The sequence below is a fragment of the Sturnus vulgaris genome, chromosome 3, assembly GCF_052056855.1.
Source record: "Sturnus vulgaris isolate bStuVul1 chromosome 3, bStuVul1.hap1, whole genome shotgun sequence".
Classification (NCBI taxonomy): Eukaryota; Metazoa; Chordata; class Aves; order Passeriformes; family Sturnidae; genus Sturnus; species Sturnus vulgaris.
Genome location: NC_142245.1, coordinates 31,862,659 through 31,879,959, shown reverse-complemented (window position 1 = coordinate 31,879,959; position 17,301 = coordinate 31,862,659). Strand labels below are relative to the sequence as shown.

The following is a 17,301-nucleotide window of genomic DNA, read 5'->3' as shown; positions in this document are numbered from 1 at the left end:
GCACTACCCATTGCATAGCCTAACAAGCCTGAGTCCAGCAGCAAGGTGGGATTTCTCTAATTTCTAAATTAGAGTAGCGTTTTTAATCAGAGGGGTGTCCTGAGTTCTGCAGTAGGAAGGAACTGCTTAGACAAGAGTACGTGCTGACTTCTGGAGCTGCAGGGGCAGAATGAACCTCTCTGCCAGGGCAGAAGAAAAAAAGGTGCAGCTAACAAGAAATACCAGGTGACTGGATACTCTCTACCCTTTAATGGCTTTAAGATAAGAGTGCCAACTCCCCATGTTCTCACAAAATCTCTGTGCTGGTCTTGTGGCAAGATTTGCACTGTTCCACGAGAAGCAGGACCTGCTGTTGCAACTGGCGCTTTCCAAGGCTTCATCCCCAATGCTCGTGCTGAGAACAGGCAGCATCATTCTGTCAGTGGGGTCTCTGCTGATCCTGGATGGTCAGAAGTCAAGTGCTCCAAGGCAGCAACGTTCATCTGTTAATCCTTTCAGATGAGCAGAATATAAGCTTGCTATCAAGTGTCCAGCTGGGTGCATACAGCTGTCCTGGCACTAAAGCATCACAGTTTGCTCTGAGCGAACTCCAGTGCAGTAGTCAGGGCTCCCTGCATGCCTCTGGCATTTCCACTGCCCTTAGCTACGATGGGAGAGCCTCCTGCCTTCCCTTCCATCTGTGTACAGACAGCCATGGCCCAGTCAGCAGCAGAGAACGTGGGGATGCAGTTCTGGGGAAGAGACACAGTCACATTATTTGTACTGTGGGGCAGCCTGCAGTCTGTGAATAAAGAAGGCTAACAGCACCCTCTCCTCACCCAGCCTGAGGCAGTCATGACAGTGAGGCCCACAAAGGCTGAGCTTACATGTTAACGCTGTGTCTTGCCCTTGGGCAAACACAGCCTGGAGGATCCAGGGATATCTGTGTCCAGCTAGGACTGAAAACATATCTGGTCCCAGTACAGTCATTGCAGGTCCTGCCTCAGTGTGATTAACCACCAATACTGTGCAAAACCCCAGGAAAAGCCTCAAGCAGGACCTGCTTGGCAGGCAGGTTCCCCTTGTCTCTATCAGGGTTCTGCTTACCTTGGATACCTGACAGGCACAGAGCACCTCACCCGAAGCCTGAGGGCTGAGCAGCAAGACAGATGTGCCAGGAGACTTGTTACACAGCTGGTTCACTACTTTCATTAGGATCTAGGAGAGGCAGGAAGAAGAGAGGTCAGGCAACAGCAAAGGAGACCAGCCTCCAGCAGAAAATGTGCCCAGCAGCTCCCTCTCGCTGCTTGCAGCACCTGAGGTATCGCTGGGCCAACAAAGAATGTGGGGTACTCACAGAGAGGGAATCAGCCGGGACAGTATCAATGATGACAGGCTGGTTGCAGTATTTTGCTAGCAAGATTTGTGCTGCCTTCTCAGCCTGCAGGGAGAAAAACGCAGCACTTTGAAGGGCTACAGGTGGCACAGGGTGGGCTGGATGGGGATATATCCATGTAATAGATAAGCAAAGGGAATGCAAGCGCTGCTCTGTGGGACAGACAGATGTTTGACAGCAGAAGTCGAAGTAAGACTAGCAGACTGAAAACTCCATGTGGAGATCTGTATAGCCCTCCTTTCCCTCCTTCCCCAAATGCAAGCAGCAATGAACCCCTGTCAGAGGTGGAATAGAGAGTGACTTATTAAATCCCCAGCCTCTCTCCTGGACCTATACAGAACCACATGTCTCAGGAAGGCTTCTGTGGCAAGATGATCTTACTTTAAGAAAGGGCTAACTCTTCCTGACATCTCTAAGTTACCAGTAAGTATTTCTAATCTGCTTTTAACATAAATTGGCAGAACACAAACACATGTGGGAAGCACAGCAATATCCACGTAGCTGGAAGAAAGACTCTGTCCTGTCACTGTCTGACTGTGTAACTTTGTCAAAACCACTCTGAGGGCCACCTCATCTTCTCCATGCATAAACAAGGAGCTGATGCCCAATACCTACTGGTGTTGGCCAAAAGTGCTGGTATGGGGCTCTCTGTTCTCACAGGCAGGGAGACATGGAAATTCTGCAGGTGCTAAAAGCCCAGCCAGTCATTCTCTGTATTTTAAACAAGGGCCCCATAAACAATGGCCAGTGAAATCAACCCAACACATGGTTGTGTTGCACTGTGTGTGACTGTACAGGCTTTCTTCTGCCTTCTGAGACCCTAGTGACTAAGTGGCTGTGAAGTGTGCCAGAGATACCAGGTCCACTGGTGTGTGCTATCAGCAGGCTGCAAGTCAGTGTGCTGCTGGCTCAGTACCTGCTGCAGCTCCAGTTTCTTAATGGCTGTGTTGGCTGTTCGCTGCAGTGCTTTCAGGATGGTCTGTAGCTCTTTTCTTTGCCACTGGGGCATTGCAGCGCTGGCCACCACCTGCAAGACAATTTGCTCTGTAACAACCTTAAACTTTATCGCTAGACATAAAGTGGTAGCTCTCTGGGAGGTCGGGCTGGAGCACAACCTCTTCCCAGACCCTGCTTTAACCCATGTGACCAGGGCAGACAGTCACTGTGCTGAGCAGCTTTCTCTTTTCAGCTGGCCACCTGCAACACAGCCACCTGGACACTGGCAAAAACCCTTATGACCAAAGAGGCAACAGCAGGTAGCGACTTGCCCTTGCTATTGACCATGGTAAGATGGGAACCTGATAGGGAAAAAGTCAAGTGTCTCATGTGCCCATGCTGGACTCTTTCTGTACAGGAGTGTAATCCTTACTTTGATCAACTGGCCCACTTCTTTGGACAGGTTCTGCATCTCAGGAATAGAGGTGATCCTCTGCTTCATTCGTAGGGAGACAGAGTCCACTTCTGTAGCCAAGCACTGGCCTACTTCCCGGGCCTGCAGAGATGGAAGGAATGCATGCTTCAAATGCAGCAACAGAAACAGCCCACAGGGATGGAGAAAGCAGGGGGACAGCAGGGTCATGAACACTGAAGTGCTGCTCAGAACCCAGTAAGAAGACATCTACAGATTGTTTAGGAATGACTGTTCCTGCAAGACTCTGAAATACACATTCCTCTCTAAATTTGCAACCAACACTAGATGGTCACACTCAGGCAGAACAAGCTGTCTAGCTTTATGTGGTATTTATGGTCGAAATTCATGTTTCCTCAAAAATTTGCACCAAAATCGTCAGGATTTCATTGAGGAAAAGCTGGGGAGCTCTGTGGAGCAGCTTAGAAATCTTTTTCCATTAGCAAATGCAATCTTGAAACTGCTGACTGAAGAAACAAGAGAGAAACATTAACATTAAAAGAAACCTTATCAGCCATTCAAGCATATTTTCTGAGTTTACCTATCCTGATATATTTCTTATTGTTTTCACCAACAATGCTACTATGAATAACTTTTAAAACAGCTATTACAAGTTTTTTTCACCAGTGCCAATCCTTATGGTCCAGAGCATTTCCTCCCTGCCAGATCTCTGTGCCCAGGATGGTCCTGCAAGACTTTAGAGCAGGACAGCAGAGGATTGCTCTGCCTAGCCAGGATATACAACCCTTGTTTTAAGTAATTCTCTCATGCCTGCAGCCTCCCTTGTCTCATTAACACTTGCACAGAGCTCCTCTCGGGGGCTCTCCAGGTCAGCATTTCCAGCAAAGCATGCAGATGTGCCCTGCAGCTTTTTGTTCTTCTGCATGAAGAAAAGCCTCTCTGGGACACAGATGCACAGGGGACGGCCAGCCAAAATGTAACAGATTTGCAGGGGTGGGTTTGCCTTTAGTCTTTCCAATTCCAGTGACTATGAGTCACTCTCCTCTGACAGCAGCCTTGAAGGAAGAGGAAAGGCTTATGGGGCACCTGACACTTCCAAATGCTCACAGGACAGAGTGATCTCATGAACACAATAGTAGGTTGCTTACTTTTTATACAGAACCAGCCAGATCAGAATCACAGTTTAGCAAGAAAAAGACTGAAGAAAGGAAGCAAAAGGCTTGTAAGAATGAGGCCAAAACCCTGTAATCATAAAGTGCAAATCCAGCTGGGATAGGCAGGAGGTGAAATCAATGCACAAAGAATTACACCTAAAATACCTACTGGGGGATTGAAATTTATAGACCAGAGGCTTCCTAATATTTTGTGCAAGGTTTTATTTTGAAAAAGGGGATCTGAAAGGAGAAACGAAGGTCAAGGAGACAGAGAACTAGGATAGGAGGGAAAAGAGTTGAATAGTGAGGTACAGTAGCAAGGCTGAAGCAGGAAGCCAGATGTGGGCACAGCAGGAAGGCTCCAACCAAAGCAGTGGGGAATTAATAGCCTATGAGGAACCTAAAGTTTGGTCCTTCTGGCACTGCCTTGATATGACAGAAATCTCAGATCCCTTCTTCTTACCTCTTTGGCTTGTCCCCCTGTCACTGCAATGACACGGCTAATCCCTTTGACAAGCTGACGCTCGCTGATGATAGCCAGATCTTCCACAGATCCTGTTTGCAGAAGGTGCCTAAAATGTCAGCAGAGAAGAGGAAAGAAAGCAAGTTGCTCTTTGCAAACAGAAATCAGGAACCCTGCTTTCTTTTCTGAAAACTCTAAAGTTCAGCAGCCCTTTCCTAATCCTAATCCAAATAACTTGAATCCTTTCCCATCCCCAAAATCCTGATGATACCCTGTCAGGCAAGAGACAGCAGAGTTGAGGCTACTCCAGAGGAACCTCTGTGCTACCTGCCTAGCAGGCTCCAGTCAAACGGTGCAGCCAAGTTCTGTCCTCCTTTCCTCTCCTCCAGCAGTGAGATGATTTGGCTTTTTTCTCTTCTACTCAGCTGCTACTCCACCATAGTCTTGTTAGGCCAGCTCGCTGCCTGGCCAGTAGACTCCAGACACAGGACAGTTGTGCAGTCTCAGGACATTGACAACCTCCCTTTTCCTTCTTGTTTATTCAATGCTGAATATGAAAACTACAGTGTCTCAGGTTCTGTTACCACAAGTAATCATTCGAGACATCTTAATAAGAATTGATCATCTCTTCTCCCATGCAGTTTCTTGTCCCACTACTCCCACAAGAAGATCGCTAGAAAATTGCTCATTTTCAGCTCTATCTGCTCTAAAGGCCAGTTTGTTCCTTCTTTTTTTTTTTGGGTGTCAGCACTGTCCTAAGATGGATTAACTTTTTTTCTACTCTCATTACTGCTAAAAGCAGAAGAGAATGAAGATAATTAATTAAAATAATCAGTGCAGTCTCCAGTTCTCACAGCTGAATTGGAGTCTCCAGCCGGATCCCCAGCCCCTCTGCAATCCCAAAGGCAAAGCACCACAACCCTAGTGTGACAGGTCACACACACCTTTCCCATGTTCTGCTGGTACTCTGTGGCTTCAACGTTGGTTTTTCAGACTATGAAGTAAGGAAAAATGCTGTGCATTTCATTAAAGTTTGCTCACCCTGGAACTTCCAAAGCTTTGTAACTAGCCCATCCTGTCCTCACAATATTTTTCCAGTGAGGAAACTTAGTTGCACAGGGACAGGTAGGTGAGCTTGTAGTGATATTTCTACTTCAGCCCCTAGTGCCCACAAAACTGCCTGCAAATTAAAGTCACTTACGTCCCACAGCAGAGCTCCACAGAGGTCTGCATTGCAGCCTCAGAGTCACAGGTCAGCACATTCTCCACAGGGACCCCCAGGGACACTATCCTCACTGGATCTGGATACCCCTGACAGAGGAGACAGGGATCAGCAGCTAACAACATGGTTGTTCAGGGGCACTTACAGACTAACTATACGGCTTCAGGTGACTGCCTCATTTTTCCCCTATTCTAGAGCAGCCTCTGAGTCAGGACTGGCACTACTTCTCCCCCACAACCAGCCACCAATGGGGAGAAAGAAACAATTGGCGACAAGACAGGCCTTTGGTCCACAGGCATAAACAGAAAGCCTGTGCATCACCAGTCTCCATGTTTTACAACAGTGTCCTGAGATCTCATCTCTGTCCTATTTTCCCTTCTGAGTTTTGGGAGACAATTCCCTTGCAGAAATATGTTGTGCCAATATGTCGTGTCAATATGTCGTGTCCTAGATGATGCTTGCTGAAGGACAAGGCTCATGAAGACGCGTGTTGCCATCCTGTCATACCTCATCCACTGCTCGGAGTCCCTGAACTCTTCTTGCCTGTGTGAGGGGGACTTCAGCCATATACACCACCTCATTTTTTTGGATCAGATCCTGGACTACTTGCTCCACTTGCTGCAGCTGCTCCACAGTCACATGGCCCTGAGAAAGCAAATCAGCCACACTCAGGAGAAGCCTCCTGAGAGGTAGAGAACGAAGGAGGGAGAACTGGGGCACAGCCACCAGATGACTCAGCTTGGGCACACCACTTGCATCTCATCCTCTCTGCTTGTAAAAGGAAACTGTGAACATCATGGCCCTCCCACCTTCTCCTCCCATGAGAGATAAGGATTTTTGATGCAAGAGCATCAGCCAAAGTCTTCAAAACAGATACTGGAATGAGTAACAGGTTACCAGGGTCAGCACTCAGCCTGACCCTTCACAAATACTCTCACCTGAATGTCCAGTACAGACATCAGATATGTGCCACAGCCAAGCACCATCTCTCAAAGACTTCTTTACACTATTTTGTGTCAGTCCCATGACCACTGGCCTTGCTAAGCCCTTTCCCTTCTGACCCCCATTCATCCCCTCAGCAAACCCTACTCAGGGTCAGGTCAATGCAAAATGGACACAGTCACGTCCAGAGGACCAAGTTGCATTACTCAGATAAAATGTGGCTTGTCTCTAAAGGAGTGATTCTGGGGAGAGGGGAAATATCCCTGGAGAGAAGAGCCATACTGGAATGTTGGTACTGTTGAGAACTAGGAAACTGGACTTCAGAGTCACCTTGGTGTCGAAGTCGAAGCGCAGGCGCTGTGCCGTCACGTGGGACCCCCGCTGCTCGGTGCTGTCACCCAGGACACGCCGGAGCGCGAAGTTCAGCAGGTGGGTGGCAGTGTGGTTTGTCATGCAGGCCAGGCGCTGCGCCTGAAAGCACACACCAGTTAGCACAGAGTGCTGGCTCTCCACAGCTCAGGGGAGCAGGGGATGGCACGAAGAGATAAGGAAAAGGCTGCATGTGAGGGTATAGAGATGATGCAGGAAAAACAACGGTCAGATGAGTTATGTGACAGGGCAGATCTAACTCCTTTTTCCACGAGATCATCTTTGTAAAACAGTAAAGGGTAGGCTGGATACTTTTGGACAGACCGATGGCTCACAAAGATTACAGAGTCATCTGTAATCTTTGACATCTTCCCACTGCACAGTACGATGAAGAACAGTCTCAAGAATACAAGGGAAAAAGATCTGCTGTGCCTGGGTTACTTAGGGCATCACAACGAAAAGGTTACGAGCACTAAGTGATCACCTCATCCACAAAGAGCTGCACTTGGTCACCAGCACGCAGGGTTTCCACAGCAGTGACCTCATGGATCACGTAGCCACCACAGAGATGAACTGACTCTACAGGGAAGAGCACATCCTGAGCAAAGAGACAGAAACATGAGTTAGGACACAGGGAAGATCCAAATACCTGTGCTATGTACCTGCTTGACCCGAATGGGAAACACAGTTTCCACCAATCCCTAAAAGACAGGGATGGGGTGGGAAAAGCAGAGAGCAGCTTACTGCAAACATAACCAAAGTGTCTGAGACCTCACCTGTATTCAGCCACTCACTACACAGAATGTTGAGGCTGCCAGCTTGCAGTGGAGGGGCAGTCACACCATCCATGCTGACAAATTTTCTTAACAAGTATGCTCATCCAGGAGAAAATGAACAGCATCTCCCAAGGCACCTGTCTCTGGCATTCCTGCCTCACTGGGATGGCAACAAAACTGGACCACCACTTTAGTTTGGGGAGAAGTGCTGTAACATTGTGCAAGGCTAAAAAGGCCCGGGGGTAATTATCAAGAGCTGGAAACGGGGAAAGGAGAAAAAGCTGCACGCTGTGTAATTTCCCAGGACAGGATCAAAGCTCTCCCTTTGACAAGGCTGAAGGAACATGCTGCAGAAGTGGAGGTCCTCCCTGATGCTCTTGGGAGGAATAAGAGCTTTTGCACTGGGTCTCAGGTTGGGCAGCACTTGCAGCTGTCAAGCACTGACCAAAGAGAAGTTACTCAGTTCACAGACACTTTGATCAATGATTGCCTTCTCTCAGCACTACAACCCCAGCTGGCAAGAACACAGCACATTGAAGGAAGACCTGAGAAGACTACAGTCTTCCTCAGCAAGATGAAATTGCAAAGGGTTGTGAGAGACAACCAGAGCAGCAAGAATGCCCTTGTGAAGTTACTGCTGATTCTGCCTCACCCCACCAACTCTGATTCTAAGCCAAGGGAAATGTCAAGAGTCAGCAGCTTGCAAATTAACACAGTAGAACAACCCATCCCTTGGAGAATTCTGCCCGGCCTCAGAACCCCTGGCAGCCTTGGGTTAGGCAGCAAAGGGCCTTACCTGCTGTCCTGTACGTATCATGTAGCCTTGGTCAGAGTCTTGCCCTCCCTGCTCTGCATAGAAGTTAGTCCTGTCCAAGATGACACCACAGCGTTGCCCTGCCCCAACCTCCTTATGGAGAGACTGATCTCTGTACAGCATCAGGACAGTGGCCTGGCATGGGCTGAACTCTGTCAGGAGGAAGAAGACAGCAGTAGTTATTGCATACAGCCTGTCAGATTGCAACAAGAAAGGAGGGATCACCTCCCCATGCCAACCCTGCCAACCACCCGGGTTATACTGAAAGCTGGCACTTTGCCTTGGTAGGAGAGGAACAGCTACCGGCAGAATGGACAAAGGACTGGAACTAAGTCACCCTTCACTTATCTAATGACAGAACTGCTGAGTAGCAGCTAAGCAGGCAGGGACATCCAATCCGGCTCCACATGAGCCGAAAATGTGGCACAGACACATGTGCATCTTGCCACACATCAAGCTTGGCAAACCTAACTGACTTTTATGAAGATGTTGTGGATAGGGGACAGTAGGGATGTCACCTTCCTAGATGCAGTAAGCTTCTAACATGCTCTCCTGTAGGTTCCTTGAACCCAAACCTGGGCACTATGGACAAGTGGACCATAAGGTGGGTGTGTAATTGGCTGGGCAGAGGGCCCCAGTGAGAACTGCTCACTAGTTCAGTGTTCAGCTGATACTCAGCCACCAGTAGTGCTACTTGGTGGCTGATATAAGGGACACCAACATCTTCATTAATGACTATCCATGACAAAATGGGATGTACCCACATCCCACTTAATTGGCAGGGACTGGCTGATACACTGAAGAACTGGACTGTTTTTTGAAGGCATCTGAGCCGTCTACAGAAATGAACTGACAGAAATCTTAGGTTCTTGGGAGCAAGCTGAACACAAGCTAGCAGGATGCCCTTGCAGCAAGGAAAGCTGCCTGCCTGATGAGCTGTATAAACATAAACATAGCCAGCCAGGTCAAAGAAAGAGTTTATTCATCCCTATTTAGCATTTGGAAGACTGTATCTAGAGTACGGGAAATTCTGGCTGTACATAAAGAAAAAAACCTTTACACACTAAGAATGATAAAGAACAGGGAAGATTTTTGTGAGATTTTTGTCCCTGAAGATACTGAAAACTTAAATGAACAAGGTTCTAAGCAATGTGATCCAGCTGTGAAACTGATGTTACTTTTAACAAGAAATTGGACATCCAGAAATCCCCTTCAACCCAAATTATCTCATGATTCAGAAGCTGAGAAGGTGGGACAGTTCTAGCTTGGAGATTTCAGCCAATGTCACTGCTAGGATTTTTTCCTCTGTTGTACTCTTGCTGTAGTATATATAGCTCGAATTGCCTCACTTTCTGCTTAGCGTGGGCTGCCACCAGCACACCGGGTAAAAGGGATTTGGCTGTACACAGCCATCTCTAATTGTCTGTGACAGCCACACCACCTCTTGCTCCCTGTGGCTTACCTTCATGCCTTCCATACAGCATCAGCAGCCTCAGTTACGCTAGATGACCAAAAGCCTGCACTGGCACCTAGCGGTCTGCCACGGAAACAGCACGGGCACGGTTTCACACAGCTACCTAAAACCTTTGTGTAATTATCCTTCCTTCTCCCGGATGCACACACCCAAAAGCCCAATTGTTGGAGACAGACTTACCTCTAGAAGAAATCAACAGTCCCTGTTTCACCACTGCACCCAGTGGTGCCAACCCTGAGCTCAGCCTGTTACCAGCCCAGACCCTTCCTAGGGACATACCAACAGCACTAAGAGAAGCACTCAGTTTGGGATGAGGTACAGGGGTCGGGAAAAGATGTGGCAGCACGGTGGACAGGTTTGGACCACGAAGTACACGTTGTGCATGAATGAGGTTAGGCAGCAAAAGCAGTCATGTGAGGGACTCCAGCAGAGCTTGCTTTGCAGGTGGGCAGGCACTCACCGTACTGGCCCTGCTGCCCCAGCCTGTAGGCGTACTTTGGAGAGTCATCGGTAGCAGGCACTTTGCTGCTCTGCAGCCAAGCCAGAGAGTGCACATCCAGGTGGGTGTTTGTGTTCCCCGGCTGCCCTGCCTGCGGGCCACCAGCCTTCTGCTGCAGCAGAGCAAAGGCACAGTTAGATGGGAGATCCCTGGGGGCAAGCAAGCAGGTAACTGGAGGTATAAGGCTAGGAATGACCTCTTCCACTTTCATGGAAAAGGCTTGTTCAGATCCAGGCTGATGGAGACTACTGCTAACTAACCCCATCCCTTCAAACCTCACAAGCACTGAATACCACTCTGTGCTAGCCTTGAGCCAGGCCATTCCAACTGTGAAAACATCCTCCTGGCACAGCTTGCTGTGTAGCTGTGAAGTTTCCAGGCCATTAAAGCTCAGGAGAGCAGGGCCTCAAACCAATTACTGCACAGGAGGGTGGCGGTGGTGGTGGGTGGGCAATGCAAATATTTCAGCACTACAGAGATCAAGGAGATTTTGTACACTCTTAATAAATAATTTGCTGCTTGACTGTCTAAGCTGATTCTACTTTGTGTAAGAAGTTAGACTACATGACTAACAGAGGACTTTATATATTTTATATATATTTTATAACCTTCACTCCAGCAACAGTCAGCATCATAAAATACCTGAAGAAAAATCACCAACCAATACTTCAGTTCCACATTCAGAAACAAGGGGATTGTGATGACACTGCTATTTCAGACTCACTTTCCCTTCAGGGAGAAGGCATGTAGCCCTGTGGTGCCCTGACGAGCCTCAGCAGTGAAAGGGATACTGCTTCCATGTTTACAGAAGATAGGTAAGGCTTTGAATTATTCTGACAAGGCAGGTCTCCCTCTTACCTTTGCATCTTCCAGAGCAAGTTCATTAAAAGCAGCAGAATCCAAACTGATTCCCTTCTCTTCAAGCATCAAATCAATCAGATCCAGAGGGAATCCCAAACTCCCATAGAGAGACCAGGCTACTTCAGCTGTAAGACAAAAAGAAGGACAAGAACTCTGTGTGAACACAGAAAGCAAAGGCATCCCAAGATTTGTCCGGATGGGACCAATCCAGTGTGTGTTTTGGTAACTGGATCCACCTATACTGTGTGCAACTGTACAGTTAATGGGGAAGAGAAGCCGTGGAGTTCTTCTTGCAAGGAACTGAGTCTTAACAATGCTACACGGCCCCATTCCTGCTAAAATTCAGTGCAGCACATACAGACAGGCAGCTGCACTGGTTTGTTCCTGTGCTACTCCTCTCAGCTGTGTCTTACAATGACCTTGTTTATCAGTCAATAAAACAGCAAGGGAATGTTTCTAACTTGCCTAGTGCCCAGTTTGTTGTGAGGACAAAGTACTACAAAACAACAAAAAACCTGCAATCTGAAGAAAGGAAGATCTGCTCCTCTGTCTGGGGCTAGACAGTCACAGAAAATGTGGGGGAGGCAAACACCCACCAGTTTTGACTGCAATGTTGTGAGGACCTGGAGCAAACTGTCTCTAAGTGCAGCTTGTCAGAGGAGGGACACTCACCTGGGAAATATGTGGATGGCTCCATCTGCTGCACTGTTCGCTCGATGATGCGCCTCCCACGCTCCAGGGAGGACAGAAATGCGGCCTCATTCTCATTGATGATATCCTTGATCTGCCCAAGGATCAGAAGAAGGGTTAGCCACAACATTTCAGGGAGTTCCCCAGCTCAGCTCAGCCCTGCTCAGTCAGCTCAAAGCACGTCAGCCAGCCTTTTTGTTCTGCATGTATCCATCACAACATGGCTCCAATGCATTATTGAACAGTGCCAAAGTCATTGTGCCTCCTGTCACCATTCCTGACAAGGAAATATTGACCATCCATGCGGGGAAGGCTTTAAGCTGACAAATGTTCCCTATTAGGCATTCATATCTGTGACCCAATTACAGCTGTATGTCTGGAACAGCCAGAGAAGTTGCTGTCAGAAGAAGCAAGCTGGGACTAGCCTTAAATCATCACTCCACTTTAGACAAAGGGTGAGGACAGGCTGTACTTGCATGCAACATAAAAAGCTACTGTAGCTTTTTTAGAGAAACAGCCGTCTTACACAGGACATGCAGTCTCTGGTAAGATTCTAGTGGAGCTCCCACATGGAAATCTGCCACAGATACTTCTTGTGCCCAGCACATCTCAGCCCATCCATGAGAACACCGTTTTGGAAGAAGTTACATAAACTCCTCCAGCTAAGCCCCAAGGGCAGGCTGATTTCTGGCCCTGAGAGCAGTGCCTCGCAAAGATAATGACAGAGATTCCCCATTGCTCACCTGGTTGGCATTCCTTGTCAGCTCTGGATAAGCATCTCCCTGTGGAAGTGAGCCTCAGTTAGTGATAACATCCTCAGCATCTTCCTCAGGGCATCTTGCAGCATGTCACAAACATTACAGAGGTTACTTGCATACATTCACACATGCTTGTGCTGACTGTACCACTGATGACACTATGCCCCCTCCTTCCCACCACAAGTGACATGGAGAAAAGAGGTTTCCAATGCTGGAATGCATAGCATCAGGTACACCTTCCTGGAGCTCCTTCACATCCAAGACTGACTCCTGACAGAGTGCAGAAAACTGACATGGAGCTGAATAGGATGTGTGATGACCCTTCTCCCCCCCAAGACAGCAGTTTTACTCACCAGCACTTCCACTACAGTAGGCACCAGGGAGGCCAGGAGCCCAGGTGGAGCCTGCAGAACTTCAGAGCAAAAGCGTACAGCCCTGCGCAGGATCCGACGCAGCACCAGTCTGAAAACAGCGCAGGATTCCTTAGGCAGCCTTGTGAGATCCCTGCCCAGCACCCACATCCAGCATCCCTCAGCTGCTCTGGTCTGATTCCTCAGCACAGGCCAGCCACTCCCAACACTCCACACCCATCCAAGGGGAAGTCTGCAGATTGGAACCCCTTCCTGGCTCTCATCTTCCTGCCTCCCCAAAAGCTCATGCACTCCCTATCTGAGGCCCACGCCAGAACCTCTTCCCTGGCTGTTCATATTCCTTTCCTCCACCCCATGCCATTTCCTGATGTCCTTACTCTGCTCCAGAGAAGCCTGGGTAGATGCCATCAGTGATGCACACGCACAGGGTGCGCACATGATCTGCCACCACGCGGTAAGCCATGTTCACACGCCCAGCATCAGCATCCCCCACCAAACCTTGGTATCTGGGTGCCCTGCAGCCCTAAAAGAGAAAGTAAGGAGACAAATCAGCAGAAAGTAATGGCTGCAGAAGAATTTTCAATGCAAGAGGCAACCAGCCACGCCTGACATCACGTTTTTCAACTACCTCTGAACCTCGTGCACCTAAGATTTACTCATTAAATCCTTCCACAGCACTACAGACCAAGACTTCTGTACCTAACACAGGTCAGCCAATGCCCTGGCACTGAGAAATTTAAGACACTTTGAAGGAAAAGTGAATCAGCAGTGCTGATATTCCAGCAGATTTCCAACCTGGAATTTTCCCTTTTTTCTAGAACACTGCATTGGACCAGGCAGGACATAACCTCCTATCTCAAGATACTGCTCAGTAACATTCAGAGAAGGTTGTACTATGCTACCCAGCAAGCAGTCTCTGTTCAAGAAGCTTTTGTTGAGCTGTGACTCTGAGCAGAAGCACCATCACCTTGTGAATGGCATCCAAGATGGGAGTGAAGAGATCTGTGTCATAGTTGGAGCGTTTGTTCTGCAGAACTGTCACCAGCCTTTCCAGACCCATTCCTGTATCCACATGGTGCTGTGGCAAAGGAAGGAGATTCCCCTCTACCTCTCTGTTAGCCAGGCAGAAAAAACAAAAGACAAAAGAGAAGCGAGGCTCAGTCCATGGGCAAAAACAAGGAACAGGTGAATCAAAGAGAATGGAAAAGTGACAGGGGATGGAAACAGTGGGTGACCCAGCATAAGGAAGCTCAGGGACAAGAGTGACAGCAGCCTGTCAGGGCATTCCTGGCCCTGCCAGGCAGTCAGGATCTGACCATCACATGGTCAGGATAGGCTGCAATGTAAGGAAAAAGGCCTTCCGTAACAGGGCCAAAGGCCTTCTCCTCCTCCTCCAGGCTGCTGCAGACCTCAAGAGATCTCTGGAATGCAGCATTAAGGGAGAATAGCCAGTGAAGGCTGAAGAAGATAGGGAAATAAAGCAGAAGGGACCAAGAGCCATGCTGGACAAATCTCCATAGCTTCTCTCTTGCTCCTGGTATTGTCACCTTCAGGAAAACAGTGATAAGTCTGAGAATATACACATGATTTTGGAGTCAGGCTAGGAGAAAAGGCTCTGGAGTTCAGAGGAGATGCTTAGTACCTGCTGTACTGCATGAAGACCAAATTCCAGATCTCCACTACATCTGGGCTGCCCTGGTTGACCAGTGCTGCAGCATTTCTGCCACCACCCACGTGGTCATAGTGGATCTCTGTGCAAGGACCACAGGGACCCGTGTCCCCCATCTCCCAGAAGTTATCCTTCAATGGGAAAGGAAGCACGTGACTGGCAGGAACCCTAGAAGGGCAAATAACAGAGGTGAAGCATACACATAAACCACACAGTGGCCTAGATCACAGAGAAAGTTGGAAGAAAGGAATACTTTCTTCCTACTACAGACTCAATAAGCAAACACATCAGAATTTCTCTGCTTCTGTTCACACAGAATTACTCTCCTTAGCGAGATTAAGTGGGCCAAACTAGACAGGACCCTAGTCTCAGCCCAGAATGGCTGGCAAACACAGCCTGGCCCCTGCTGACCAAGACAGGCTCTCCACTGGGTCTGTGAAGCACCTTGCTCTTTGGAGCAGAGGGAAGACCTGAACACCATCAGTGGCACAGAGCTGGCTGCCTTGGGTTCAAAGCCTACATACAGCCTGGAACAAGCTCCCAAAGCACGGCAATGCCCTCTGCAATGGCTGCACCCTCTCACTGAAGCAGCCATTGCTCACTTTCAAAGAACATACTCTCATGATGGAGAGGAAGCAAAGGACTGGAGATCCTGTACACACTTCACCCAGGCCAGCCAGTTTTAAGCACATACCCACCCCCACTGATACTATCTGATAATGAACCAAAAGTTCAAGAGACTCAGTAAGCTCAGAGCCCAGCTGACTTTTAATAGCCCAAAGAAACCAGAAACAAAATGAGTTTAAAACACAAACTCTGGCCCCTACAGCTGATCAACTAAAGAGTAAATGCAAAATTGTGGAAAGTGTCAGCACCTGCTGCTCAGAACCTCTTCTCTAACGCACTTACCCCAGGCGGAGCCACACGTCCCTGCACTCCTCATCAGCGCTCAGCCCCAGTGAGGGGTCTCCACCAAAATAGGTGACGTAGAGACGATCTCTGGGGATCTCATAGACCTCTGTCAACAGCTCCCAGGCCATGCTACATGCCTCCTCCTGAGCAGGTAGGGAACGTAAATGAAGCACAGTAATTCAGGAAGGGTCTTTAGAATGACAGTCAAACAACAAAGAAGTTAATTTCAGCTGTTTCTCTCCCTTTCTAATTTTCAGGTGTATTGCAAAGAGCACGATGAAGGTCAGGAGAGTGAGACAGCTCACTGCTGCCAGTGGAAAACTGACATTCCTAAAATGTTGTGAGAACTTCAGCATGATGTGCACCTATGTACTCACCGGCAGAGTTACATGGATTATTTTCTTTCCAAAGAAAAAACGTATTTGACACCTAAAAAAGCCTACCATCCTTTATTCTTCTTCCCTTTTAAAACTTTATAGTAATAAGCATCAAATGAAATGGTAACCCCTTTTCACCACATTAAGTGGTCAGCACCAGCATTCTCATAGAAAACTTTGATTTTTATGTGTTGGTCACAGCTTTGACAGGCTGAATGCTTTGAGAGTCTGCAGGACACATTCAGCGACAGAGCCCCTGAGCTGATCACCTCTGTTCCAGGCCACAGAGCTCTCAGGAATGAATCTGGATCTTACCAAAACGCCTTCTGCACATAGTCCTATGGCACTACAGCACAGCTCTGAAAGAAAGGCTATGTTTTCCCCTAGAAAGGGTTCACTCCTATCACCTCACCTTAAAGTAATCCCCAAAGGACCAGTTCCCCAGCATCTCGAAGAAAGTGTGATGGTAGGTATCTCGGCCCACATCCTCCAGATCGTTGTGCTTCCCTCCGGCGCGCACGCACTTCTGGCTGTTCACCACCCGCCGATGCTGGGCCAGCTCGCTCCGGGGGTGCACCGTGCCCAGGAAAATGGGCTTGAACTGGAAACGAGACACAGCCGCTATTGACAGGTGCCATCCAGCGCAGGGGCTGCGCCTGGGGCTCCTGAAACACAGAACGGGTCAGATCGGAAGGGACACAGTGGGTCATAGGGTCCAACCCCCTGTTTAAGCAAGGCGAGCTCTAGAACACACAGCGCACGATTGTGTTCGGACAGTTCTTAACTATGGCCAGCGAGGGAGGCTCCTACGAGAGGTGTCCGGGAGGGCGGCAGCGTGGGCAGCCCAAAGCAACGCCGGAGATCTCCGCGGTAGGGGACACCCCAAGCCGGGCCGCGCCCCTCTGGAGCCGGAGGAGGGGAGGTGCGGGAGCGGGGAGAGCACCTGGTTCATGCCCGCGTTGACGAAGAGGAGGCGCGGGTCGCCGCGGGGCCGCACGGGGGCCGAGGGCAGGCGGCGGTGGCCGTGGCGCTCCTCGAAGAAGCGCAGGAAGGCGGCGCGGATCTGCCCCGCCGACGGGACGGCGGCACTGCCGCGGCGGGGGCTGCAGCGCCAGCGCCACGGCACCGCCAGCAGCAGCCGCCGCCGCAGCCGGGCGGCCGCAGCCATGGTGCCCCACGGCGGACGGCGGCGCCGGGGCGCCCGGA

At 49.2% G+C, this 17,301-nt stretch overlaps 1 protein-coding gene across 1 annotated transcript; it reads right to left on the bottom strand.

Moving 5' to 3' along the window:
- Positions 1-226: 226 nt before the first annotated feature.
- Positions 227-17,278, bottom strand: AARS2 (alanyl-tRNA synthetase 2, mitochondrial). Its single transcript, XM_014878120.2, has 22 exons — positions 17,039-17,278; positions 16,508-16,696; positions 15,716-15,861; positions 14,780-14,974; positions 14,105-14,249; positions 13,515-13,660; positions 13,120-13,228; positions 12,752-12,790; positions 11,991-12,102; positions 11,316-11,443; positions 10,419-10,569; positions 8,467-8,636; positions 7,379-7,492; positions 6,856-6,996; positions 6,091-6,228; positions 5,563-5,672; positions 4,362-4,470; positions 2,745-2,867; positions 2,292-2,402; positions 1,337-1,420; positions 1,087-1,197; positions 227-731 (listed from the first exon to the last, which is right to left on the bottom strand). Exons 1-22 carry the CDS (start codon positions 17,261-17,263, stop codon positions 567-569), a joined length of 2,961 nt encoding a protein of 986 aa, XP_014733606.2. The 5' UTR covers positions 17,264-17,278; the 3' UTR covers positions 227-566.
- Between the last annotated feature and the right edge of the window lie 23 nt (positions 17,279-17,301).